This window comes from Bombyx mori, chromosome 1 (assembly GCF_030269925.1).
Source record: "Bombyx mori chromosome 1, ASM3026992v2".
NCBI classification, from domain to species: domain Eukaryota; kingdom Metazoa; phylum Arthropoda; class Insecta; order Lepidoptera; family Bombycidae; genus Bombyx; species Bombyx mori.
Genome location: NC_085107.1, coordinates 20,300,088 through 20,313,682, shown reverse-complemented (window position 1 = coordinate 20,313,682; position 13,595 = coordinate 20,300,088). Strand labels below are relative to the sequence as shown.

Genomic DNA, 13,595 nt, shown 5'->3' with positions numbered 1-13,595 from the left:
ATTCTCCGATAAATCTGCACTGACCCTATGTTATGATCCAAGAATAAAGTCAAAATTATTTACAAACTTATTAATTTCGTATATACATTTGAAATATCGACCTTGTATCTCAATCTTGAGGAGGGGTTCGCATCGTGAGGTCTGTGGACAACAGTAAACCAATAACTAAAGGCGAAGTCAAGGTGATACGTCAGCTAATACTCGGTGAATAACGGTATACGCAGAAGAAAGTAGGAAATAATAGGACCTCAATCAATCATGAGAATAAGGAATAAAGTTTTGTTTTATTTAATACTTTATTTTATTTCAAGTTTGTCAATTATTTGATTATAATGAAAGAAATCAGTTCTATTTTCTATATTATAGAACACGATGAATAATTATTTTCCTTCTATTATATTTTTTTTTCGCATAAACCATATTGCAATATGTCAGTCACTCCTACAAATAAGACGAATCTAATGACACCTCATATTTTATGTTGAAATCCTAAAAGTAAACTATCAGATTATCTGCAAACGCCAAGTACCTATTGTAACAAAATGTATATAGATACTCGTATTTGTTCATCAAAAATAGTGTAATATTTTATATTTACGTTATACCGATGGGAATGCCAATTAAAAATCAAAAAAGTCGCCCCGAGAAAAGAAGAACTGGTAAAAATAATTGATAATAACAACCTTGACTGTGAACAAAGTCAAGGCTAGTTGTTTGTTTGCCGCTAATGTCCGACGAACGTGTTCCGCGTTTCGCTAAACTAATAACAAACAAAGACTCGTAAGATGAAAAAAATTTAAATGAAACCATAAAAACCGGTTTCGTTAATTACTTACAACGGCATATCATACTGGTGGTAGTGCGAGTCGAGATCGTGGAACTGCAGGTAGAACTCCTGAACACGCACGTAGCCGCCCGACATTCCGTACCGTGCTCACGGCGAGACGACCGCACAACGCGGTTCTCTCACCCGACTGCGGCGAGACGAGATCGCACCGCGTCTCTACACCCCACCGGCGCGCGGCCACTACCTACCCTTATCATTTGCACACTTACAAACTTACATACTACACATTCGATATGCACAAAATTTTGTTTTATGAATTAAATCCACCTTGTGCTTAAATGAAACGTATCTGCTTTACCAATTAATTAATTGATGCGCATGGTTACTGGTGGTAGGACGTCTTGAGAGTCCGCACGAGTAGGTAACACCACCCTGCCTATTTCTACCGTAAAGCAGTAATGCGTTTTGGGTTTTAAAGGCGGGGCAGACGATGTACTGTTAAAAGTGAGACCTTACAACTCATGTCCCAAGGTGGGTGGCGGCATTTAAGTTGTAGATATCTATGGGTTTCGGTAACTAATTAACATCAGGTGGGCCGTGAGCTCGTCAACCCATCAAAGCAATAACAAAATAAAAATAAAAAACAAAAAACAGGTTCTTATGTTGTTTAATCTTGTCGTGTAACTTTTATTTGTATTTATTTAATAAACTTATAATAAAAACGATTATACGGGGTATCCCAAAACCCAACAACAGCCTGGTATCGGGCAAAAGACAACCATTTCTGGAATAAATGGAAAAAAATCGGAGTCACTTAATAAAGCGATAATTTAAATTTTCTTTCTAAAAAAAATTGTCGTATGTATCTACTGTAATTACAAATTACAAAGAAATTCAACAAAATTTATAATGAGGTAATCTAACATAACGGCGCGGCGCTATTAATCGCAACCATAAATCAACGTAACGAACATTGATAATAATTTAGTACTAGAGGTCCCGCAGTAGTCGAAATTCGACTATAATTAATTGGAATTGTAAAGTTTGTAAACTACTATGATTGTATTTTACATTTCAATAATCACAAATTTTGCCAAGACTACACTATACAAAATATTAACAAAGACACACAATATTTAATCCCAATTTGACAACAGACGTCAAGAACAAAAGTTTGACAATAAATAGTATGCATGCGTGTGTGCGTCAAATACATGGTATGTAGTGTGTGTAATGTTTTCTTTATTGATTTAATGTATCTTTTACGCATTATTTTAAAAAAATATTAGCATTGTGCACTTCTTCTCTATCTTCTCTATAAATGTGGAAAATTTCATACTCCTCCGTCCGCGCAAATTTCGTAAAAAGGGATACAAAGTTTTTACTTCACGTATTAATATATAGATAATTAAGTTTCATTGTGAGATTTACAAAACATTGTCAGTTAGCTTTGACACTTCATTTGGAAACCTTTGGTAGGTTTTAAAAGATGAGTCATTTGGTCACCTGATGTTAAGTGGTTACCGAAGCCTATAGACGTCTACAACGTAAATACCGCCACCTATCGCGAGACATATGAGTTCTAAGTTTCAGATCTATAGTAAAACTGCCCCATGCTTCACGCCGGGACGCATGGGGACGCAGGGCAGTGGCAGCTATCCGTACGAGTTTACCCTACGACCAAAATGTGATTGCGCGGGTTGATACCACCACCCTGCCTGTTTCTGCCGTGAAGCAGTAATGCATTTCGGCTTGAAGGGTGGGGCAGCCGTTGTAACTATACTTGATACCTTAGAACTTATATCTCAAGGTGGGTGGCGCATTTACGTCGTAGATGTCTATGGGCTCCAGTAACCACTTAACACCAGGCAGGCTGTGAGCTCATCCACCCATCTAAGCAATAAATAAAATAATTCGTGACAGTGTAAGTATATTAGAATACCTACATTTTATATACTACAAAAAACATGAACATGTTACACCGCCAAAAATAAATTTACGTATGTAATCATACTTTTTTTAATACTTAATAATACTTTTTTTAAGATAATAATAATATAACACAGATTTAGAAACAAACAGGCTCGTTACAAAAAAATGCATACCAATTTCGATTTTCGAACAAAATTAAATATATTTACAATTCTAAACTGGTCACTGACATCCAACCAAAATTCAGAGTTTGTAAGTTTTCTCTGTTTATTATCCAAACAAGTAAACCAGCGCGAAATTCAATGGAGCAAGACTGTTATTATTGGCGTAGATGAGTAGATGAGCGAACGAGTATGAGCTACTAACGACGTTAAGTGTTTTTTTTTTTATTGCTTAGATGAGTGGGCTAGCTCACAGCCCACCTGGTGTTAAGTGGTTACTGGAGCCCATTGACATTTATTTACAACGCAAATGCGCCACCCACCTTGAGATATAAGTTCTAAGGTCTCAGTATGTTACAACGGCTGCCCGACCCTTCAAGCCGAAACGCATTACTGCTTCACGGTAGAAATAGGCGGGGTGGTGGTACCTACCCGTGCGGACTCACATGAAGTTCTACCACCAGTAAAAATATGTAGTTAGATTATATTAGTTAATAAATAAGTCTATGAACACCACAATTTAAATTCCACCGTTCATTTCTAAAGCACTTGATATAATTTTCAATGACATTGCAAGAGTGGTGAGAGAGTGACAAGAATGGGCAAGATAAAGAATGAGTATATCAGAGGAAGTGTGAAAGTGGCCCCGGTAAGCAACAAATTAAGGAGCGGACGGTTAGCGTGGTATGGACATGTGATGCGTAGAGAGAAGATGCTTGTGACTAGGAGATGTATGGAAATGGTAGTGCAAGGTAGAGGGGGAAGAGGTCGACCGAAGAAGACATGGATGGAGTGTGTGAACGACGATATGAGAGAGAGAGGAGTGAGTGTTGAGATGACGGCTGATAAGGTGGAGAAAAAGAAGAAGACATTGCAAGAGTGGCTATCCTACTCTTCGAATCAAGTCAGAAGCACCTACATTAGATATTAAAAATCAATGTAGGCTTAAAGTGCGACCTACCATTGACTGCATAAAATCAAGCAGAAAAGTGCCATAAAGCAGTCATTATCATAACCATATTATTTGTATGCCGTCAAATTCAATTAAAGAAAATTTTCTATTCAAGTAACCTCTTAAATAACGTAACCTATTGTGAATACAGTTTTAAAACTGAGATAAACTCAACAAGAGAATTAGAATTATTCAAATTTCAAATTTACTTTAAATGTACCTACATTACAGAAAATGAAACATAATTTTAAGTCAGAAATTTTATTTAAATAGCTCATGACCCACCATGTTTTTGTGCGTGTGCGTGCGGGCGTCCATTTATGTGTGTATTTCGTGTATTGTGAATAAATAAATAATCATAAACAAAAAACCACGAATCTAGACTTCATTGTAAATAACAATTAAATAGACACGACCATTAAAAATGCTGAATGTATAATGGCTTACGCCATCAATTAAACAATAATTAAAGAACAATTATGTACTCGAATGATACAGCAGACATAGTATATTTTGACCTTGTTACCAAAGTATTCAACGCGTTCAATATAAAACGATTTCAAAATAAATAAAAACTCATTAAAAAGGAAAAAATAATGTTATTATCATTACAATTTTAATCGGTATTGCCTGCTCTTCTATGGCTTCTGGTGTTCGGGATGCACTGATTGCCACAACCGTCCATTAGAATAGTGGAATAGTTGCGATTGTATAGGCACTAGTATTAGCTATATTCAGCGTCGGACCCGCAAACGAGGTTCACACAAAGGTCTTAGGAGCTGGCTCGGACCTTTAACTTTTGAGTGGGCAGTCTGCTATGGGAAGACCTGTTCTTACTCAATAATGGTTACTACTCAATAACACTGAGTAATCGTGAAGAAGCTATTCAAACAAAGATTATGAACATTATTGGTGTAAATTAGGCCATTACTTTCACAATTCTGAAGTTCCTTATTTCAAGTCTATTCAATCTTAATAATAAGTCGTCGTGGCCTAAAAGATAGGACGTTCGGTGCATTCGTATTTCGTATCTAGCGATGCAATGGTGTTCGAATCCCGCAGGCGGTTACCAATTTTTTTAATGAAATACGTACCTAACAAATGTTCACGATTGCCTTCCACGGTGAAGGAATAACATCGTGTAATAAAAATTAAAACCCGCAAAATTATAATTTGCGTAATTACTAGTGGTAAGATCTTTTGTGAGTCCGCATGGGTAGGCACCACCACCCTGCCTATTTCTGCCGTGAAGCAGTAATGCGTTCCGGTTTGAAGGGTCGGGCAGCCGTTGTAACTATACTTGAAACCTTACAACTTATATCTCAAGGTGGGTGGCGCATATACGTTGTGGATGTTTATGTGCTCTAGTAACCACTTAACACCATCTAAGCAATAAAAAAATAAAAAAAAACAGCGACAATAAAAATAAGTAACAAAGGAATATACAATAAAAAAAGAAAACATCTGATTACATTGTGAATAATTCGTGGAATGAAATCAACCCCATAGCAACGCTAATCCTGGGACGCTCACGTGCGTAGTTACAGTTAGGGTTCGAAGTCGGATGTAATAGATAGTCTTAATTTATAAATTCATACTCCGCATCGATACATAGTTCTAGGTAAAAGATATTGTAAGGAATTAAGAACATGACCGATTCTTACAGTGTGAGTTTCAAAATGAAGTTTTTACACTGTGCTCTCACCGCTTCGAGAATGCCCCCCCTACACTCGGTACATGGTAGGTACTTATTATTATAATAGGTCAGTGTGTTTAGTGCGAGTTTTTTAACGTTCTCTATAGCGTAAAAGCTAACACAAATTTGTATGGAGTTGGAACAGCGCCCTTAGCGGCAAACGTAAGCAGACGTTTCAACTCCATACAAATCTTAGTTAACTTTTACACTATCGAGAACATTAAGAAACTAGCACTAAGTACACAGTACGGCTGGCGTGGCGTAAAACCATTATACCTTCGAATAATAAATAATCGCTATGTATCTATAATATTATACTATTTAATTAAGGTAAAACACAATGTTACAAGCTGGGCGGCCGAATCCACTTTTTTAGCTTCCGTTAACTTAACACCCAATGGATCGTGAGCTCATCAGACCGTCTAAAGCAATAAAACAAATTACAAAACTTGAGCGTGTCCCATGTTTCTGGCATCGGTAAGACTTCGCGGGAAATAGCAAAAAAAGGGATTTGTGAGTAAACATTCGCTCATGTTCGAAACACGTGACCAAAACAAGGAAGAAAAGTTTTGGTCACGAGACTCCGCTAACGTACCCTTCCTTGAAAAAAAATTATAAATCATTTTCCATATTTTCTTTGTCTTCCAAATCGGCTAGGCTTTTTATTGAGGCGCAGATGATAGCTCCAGAGTTCGCCGTCGTCTCAGGTTCAGTTCGAATCCCATCGATAACATTTCAAAAATGCGGCAACTCACTTTGAATATACAATGACCGAACTACGGCATGATTACAATTCATCACGGCCACGGAAGAACAGACTAGCCTCCCAACAGTTTTTACAGAATGTTTTTATCCCACTGGTACATACGGCCCTTAGAAGTTGTCTCCACTTGACCCTGTCTTGCGCTTGCTCCTTCATATCACTCCAGGTCTTGCCGGCAGTCCTCATCTCGCTCTCCACGGTGCGGCACCAAGTATGTAATTTTTTTTACATATTACACGAATATTTTTAATACATTAAATTATAGGGTACGGTCTTTTAAAATCAATCGACACTTTCGAAGACTACGAAAGTTGACGCTCCAATGAGACAGACGTTGTGCGCGATTTCCGGCGCGGGGAAGCAACGTCGCTAAATTGTCGTTCGGAACTAGTCGCTCAGACTTCCACCCAGACACCGACATTAGGAAATCGAATCTCAATTTGTTTAACTTTCTTTCATCTAAGGGCTGATTTTTCAATTATCCGATCCGACAGATTAGAAAAAAATATTCATTTATATTCTTATAATAGGTGTTAAAGTATGAAATTGCCGTTCTATTGTAATAGGTACTTCAAGTTGACATAAACCCTTCATGGTTTGAGATTTCTGAGGGAAACTTTTTTGAAAAGGTACCTATGAGGTTCTTCTTTTAAAAAATGTGTAACATTCGTTTATCGACTTTCAGTAGTTTTTTATTATTCAGCTTAGACAAGAAAGATGGATACGTCGAAAATTCGAGTGATTTTTGAATGCGAGTTCCGACGCGGAACTAACGCTGCAGAAACAGCACGCAGTACCAATGTTGCGTTTGGAGAGGGGACTGCTAATGAACGCACCGTGCGATTTTGGTTTAACGCTTTAGTGATAGAAATTTGGATTTGAAGAACGAACCACGTGGAAGACCGCCCACACATGTAAAATAACAATGAATTGAAAGAGATGGTCGAAGCCGATCCGAGCCAAACTATTGACTCATATGCGTCAAATCAATGAAATAAAAAATATGAAAAATGGGTGCCTCATGATTTGACTGATCTGCAGAAAGAAACGAGTGTTGAAACTTGTGTTGTCTTGTTGAATCGATACAGAAATGAAGGAATATTGGATCGAATTGTGACATGTGATGTAAAGAGGATTCTTTACGATAACTATAAGCAAAAATTGCAATGGGTGACCCCAGGTCAAGCGCCGCAACAGTGTCCTAAAGCAAAGCTTATCAATAAAAAGGCAATGGTAACTGTTTGGTGGTCTCGGCATGGTGTTATTCACTATAGTTTTCTCCGATCTGGTCAAGCAATAACGGCAGATATCTACTGCGCCGAACTACGAACAATGATAGCAGAACTTGCAGTGAAACAGTCCCGACTCATGAATCGATCTTCACCATTATTGCTCCATGATAACGCGAGACCTCATACAACACGAGAATTCGTCACCCTCCGTATTCGCCAGACCCTGCTCCAACGGACTGCCATTTTTTTCGTGATTTGGACAATGTTCTACGTGATAAAAAGTTTTCTTCCCAGGAGGCAGTACAAAATGCTTTCATACAGTTTGTAGAATCTAGATCATCAGAGTTATATCGCAAAGGCATAAATGACTTTCCTATTAGATGGCAACAACGTATAGATAATAATGGTAGATATCTTATACCTTTAAAAGAGCAATTCTTGAAAGTACCACTGTACATATATAATCTGAATCTGGGAAATGGCTCCAACGATTTTTATAAAATTTAGTATACAGCCGATTTCGGGGGCGATAAATCGATCTAGCTAGGATTCATTTTCAGAAAATGTTGTTTTATTCGTGTTTCCAATAATCAACTTTATCGATAATCAACTTTATGACTCTTCCCGACATCTAATTCGTATTTAAATATAATTTCTAAAAAACACAATTTATCAAAAAATTATCTATCATCTAGTTTTGATTAAATAAATATGTTAAATGAAAAAAAGAAACAATTTTTTTTTTTTTCAATACAAATTGGCAATTTCATAACCCCTAATATGTATATCTAAACGAGCAATGGATGTGAAATGAAATGTTTGCCCCATGCGGCAATCCAACCTACGATCCTGTCAGGTCGAGAGTCGTGGGTTTTATAAACATAATTTCTGCGCCATCAATTCAGACGAAAATTTCAGTTGCTAATTTTATTACTTATGCCGATATACAAAAATGATCTGAAACTCGTCAAGAAGCGAATCAATAGTTAATTTTTAATGTGATGCTGTCGATGGATACAAACAATATAGTAGACCGAAAACAATGGACATGTCAAAGCGCGTCGTAAATATCGAGATTAGTTCATTCCGGAGCATCTCGGATCAGACATGGACCTACGGGTAACTGCAATGTTACCAAAAACGAACTTTACGCAGAGCGTGGTGGCGGGTGGTGTGAATGATGATGAATGACAAGCATTAAACTGTAGTCTATGCCGCATACCCGAAAATACTATTTTGTAATCATAATTAGTGTTTGAAAACATTTTTTGCACTGCTACTGGGAAATTTAGGAACATTGATGATTTAATTTGAAGGAATTCATACGATACCTATCTGCAAAACGCACCGAGATGCATGACATGACTGTAAGGGCTTTTCTCTAGTCTTCATTTTTATATCACTACTCCTCCGTGCTTCGTATTCCTCAGTGCTGAGGGTCGTGACCTTTACGGAGCACTTTTGTTAGGACTATGTTCCTCCATTCACTCCTGTCCTCCGCGCAGTGGATAGCGACATTGATGCTGGATTCCAAAGTCGTCTTAATCTGATCGGACCAACGCATGGGACTACGCCCCCTAAGCCTCTTTCCTTCCACTTTGCTGGTGATGAGAAGTTTTTCGAGATTGTCACCTTTTTTCCTCGCAACGTGGCCGAAAAACTCTAAAATCCTACGTAAACAAGTGGTGGAGAGTCTTGAGGAGACGCCTAGTTCTTCCAGGATTGATGCGTTTGTCCGATGCGCCGTCCAGGGAATCCGCAGCATTTTCCTCCAGCACCATATCTCAAACGCATCGATCCGACTTCGATCAGCCTTCTTCAGAGTCCATGTCTCCGCCCCATATAAAAAAATAGAAGACACAAGACTTGTTACAAGTTTACGCTTGGTTTTTATGGAGATGTTTCTATCGGACCAGATGCTATCAAGCTGAGATATGGCACTTTTTGCTATCCCGTCTTCGAATCTCAGGCTCGCACGATCCAGTATTCGCGATCATGGATTTCTGTTGTTTCAAGATGCAGTGACCCGGTGTGCTCTAGTTTGTTCATGCGGTCTATTATCATCACTTTCGTTTTGGATCGGTTGATGGCAAGACCAAGTTCGAGGCTAATTTTTTCAAGCTTGCTCATGAGAGCAGTCATCTCGCTTTCATTAGCCGCAAGGAGAGTGGTGTCGTCGGCGTATCGTAGGTTGGTCAATTTAACTCCACCAATGGTAACTCCACCATCCCAGCCTTCACAAGTCCGTCTCATGATATACTCTCCATAGATATTAAAAAGGACTGGAGATAATATGCGGCCTTGCCTTACGCCCTTTCTAAATTTAAAGGGGGTAGAGACTGTTTCCTCCACTCTAATGATTCCCTGGTTATTAATGTACAGGTTATGTAGCAGTAGAACCAAATGTTGCAGTACTCCCAAATCTGTTAGTATTTTCCACAGGTGATCCCATTTGACGCAATCAAAGGCTTTACTGTAGTCAATAAAACACATGACCATCGGGGTGCCGAACTCATATGACCTCTCGATAAGCTGCCTGATATTGAGGATTTGCTCACGGGTGGTATCACTATATCAGTTATCTGGAAAAGATCGTTATTAGCGATACGTAATAAAACGAATGAGATGACGGTTGAGAAAGAATCACTTTATTGTTTGTTAACTATGGTATCCCAGTACATATTTTAATCACTAGAAGACGTTAGTATGAATGAAACTATTCATATTTTGATATTAATAAACATATTCTAACAATACGACCACCCGATTTACATGACATTATTATTAACGTCATGAGTAAATAAAAGAACTGGTTAACGCAACATGAGACGAAAATCTCCGTGAATGACCCTTTATTCGTATATTTACCCTTGATTTCATTGTACAACCAGTACTCAAAATAAAAAAAATAGTAAAAACAAGATAAGTTTAATAAAAACCATGAGTAGATACCGGAGTTTACTGTGCTTACTAGGTATTACTGCCGTAAATTAAAACAGTAGTAAGTCTTTATTATTAACAGCTGTTCGTTCATGTTAGTTTCTCTGGCCTGGTTACATTACACTGAAGAAAACAAACCCAAGGTTACATAATCAATAAAAATAATAAATATGTAATTTATTTTCGTAAGCGCGCAGGGTTCGATGGTACTTGGTTGTTATTACACACCTGCAATTACTTGGTTGTTTCCTGAACAGAATGTCCGAGGTAAAAAGCAATTTGTCGCCAGATACTAGATCCGGACATTGGACACCGGCATACCTACGTTTTTCCGACGTAATGATTTAATAACACTGCTCCTGTTCTATTGTATTCGGATAAAACTGAAACATCGTTAACGTATTTTTCCGTGTGCAGAACTAATTGGAAAATCGCATTACTCATGGAGATGGAGAATTGAGTGTTGTTGTGATGGAGCTAGGTCGCTGTCTATTGTTTACTGAGCATTCGCCGTGAATATGCACAAGGCGCGTTGAGATAAATGTACTATGAACTACCTAACTAACGTATTTTTGTTTGGAAATACTTAGTCTGGCCATAAATACTGTTACAATTAAAAATAAACAAAATATTACATTTGAATTTGGAATCTGTCATTTTTATATGATTGCTCATTGCGTTTTCTCATTTTGGCGCCAATACATTGTACAATATTTTGCGATATTAAAATGGAGTGGGGTGATAAAGTGAACCGAATCGCTATGATTGCTTTACACAAAGTAGGTATGGAGCCAAATACAATTTTTAAAACTCTCCATACGCTTGGTATTATTAAAATGTTTGTGTACCGGGCTATTAATAGATGCAATGAGACCTCCTCTGTTTGTGACAGAAAAATATTTGGCCGTCCACGTAGTGTTCGTAAAAAAGGTGGTCAAAGCAGTAAGGGAAAGAATTCGAAGAAATCCTGTCCGGAAGCAAAAGATTTTATCTCGGGAGATGAAGATAGCACCTAGAACCATGTCGCGTATTTTAAAAGATGACTTAGGACTTGCAGCCTATAAGAAACGTACTGGTCATTTCTTAACTGATAATTTAAAAGAGATTAGGGTGGTAAAATCGAAACAACTACCGAAGCGGTACGCAAAGGGAGGTCATAGAAAATTTTTGTTTACGGATGAGAAAATTTTTACAATTGTGCAACATTTTAACAAACAAAATGACCGTATTTATGCTCAAAGCTCTAAGGAAGCTTCCCAATTAGTCGACAGAGTGCAACGTGGGCACTATCCGACTTCAGTGATGGTTTGGTGGGGTATTAGCTATGAAGGAGTGACTGAGCCATACTTTTGTGAAAAAGGTATCAAAACATCGGCTCAAGTGTATCAAGATACTATTCTTGAGAAGGTAGTGAAGCCCCTTCTTAACAACACCATGTTCAATAATCAAGAATGGTCCTTCCAGCAAGACTCGGCGCCAGGTCATTAAGCTCGGTCTACGCAGTCTTGGTTGGAAACGAACGTTTCGGACTTCATCAGAGCTGAAGACTGGCCGTCGTCTAGTCCCGATCTTAATCCGCTGGATTATGATTTATGGTCAGTTTTAGAGAGTACGGCTTGCTCTAAGCGCCATGATAATCTGGAGTCCCTAAAACAATCCGTACGATTGGGAGTGAAATTTTTTCCCATGGAAAGAGTGCGTGCTTCTATTGATAACTGGCCTCAACGTTTAAAGGGCTGTATTGCAGCCAATGACCACTTCGAATAAGCTTTTTATACTTTAAATTGTTTTATATTTATGTATTAAACTAACACACTGTAAAAGTAATAAATGGTATTTGCAATAGATTTTTTTTTTCCTTTGTCTCAGTATTTATGGCAATACTAGGTATATTTACAGCAATATTTCATTTAGACTTCCCAGACTCATCGGTAGTTGCTTTAGCACATTTTATTTATCTCTAATGTTCCTTTGCTACGTTTATTTTGGAACATTAAAATAACTCATTTCACTGCATGGCTTACCTAAGTGGCAAAGGGCTCGTTTAAATTGTAAACACTTACTGTTCCTACAATTGAAGCATTTCACAATATGTGAAATTTATGTTTAAGTCAATTCCCTCATTTCAAAATTGGAATAAGTAAGTGTTCGTTCTACGCAATTAAGATTGCCTGTTGCCATAACTTCGTTTGAGGGCCAGGTCCTTTGCCCGAAGCCATTAAAGTTGCTAACTATTGCTAAACATCCGGACAGAACAAGGATCCCAGTGGATCGTTTCTATATTTATGTTTGATTGGGTGTCGGACAAACATAATTGGATAGCTCCTTAGAAACGTAACTACGCAAACCCTCGAACTGTAAGCAAACATGATCATACCGCGCCCCGTCAACTCTACTTTAGACGTGCGTTGTTGTTTTATGTAGCCATGATGCTGCTATTTTTTTTTCTAAGTCGCTCAAGTACTTTTATGATTAAATCCGGTATACGAAAGCATTATAAATAGAAATGGTTCCTATGTCCAAGAGTTTGCGTTAAAATAAACCATTTTCTGAAAACCGCGGAACTTATTATGAATGATGTAATTACAAACCAATATTAAGCACAATACACGTTATCTTCGTAATAGTAATATATTAGGTATTTAATAACAAAACTGCTGTTTAGTTTACAAGCTAAATATTTATTTATTTCTAACAATCGAAATATACACCCATGATATCGCCGCATCTCTACCAGCGCATTAGGAATTTTTCAATGCCTTTCTTGAAGAAGTCAGGTAGATGTGCAAGAGTCAACAAACTCATCAGAGCCATTTTGTACTGCCTCTCGAGTATTGAAATTATTCCCTGCCAAGAAGTCCAAAATTTGGGAAAAGAAGAAGCCTGTCGGCACTTATACGATACAACAAGCGGTCTCTTGTAGCTTAGAGACCGTTTGTTTAGCCGTTTCAGATTGTTTAGCGTTGTCGTGTAGGAGCAGCGAGGCCGAGTAATTAGCAAAAGCTGGCCAGTTTCGCGAGCTTCTCCGTTGTGGTGTCCAGTTCCGTACAGTACATATCCAGAGTAGGGCTGGTGCCATTTGCTAAGAAGCTGTGATAAATTATAGCGGCACTACACCACCAAACAACGACC

At 37.9% G+C, this 13,595-nt stretch overlaps 1 protein-coding gene across 3 annotated transcripts in view; it reads right to left on the bottom strand.

The window, feature by feature from the left end:
- Positions 1-13,595, bottom strand: part of Cycb (Cycle like factor b) — a 96,168-nt gene that overhangs the window by 64,639 nt on the left and 17,934 nt on the right. The window contains exon 1 of one of the 3 annotated variants that reach the window (XM_021347125.3): positions 837-988. Coding sequence (XP_021202800.1) covers positions 837-922 — 86 coding nt within the window. The 5' untranslated portion in view covers positions 923-988. 3 annotated transcript variants of the gene reach the window in all.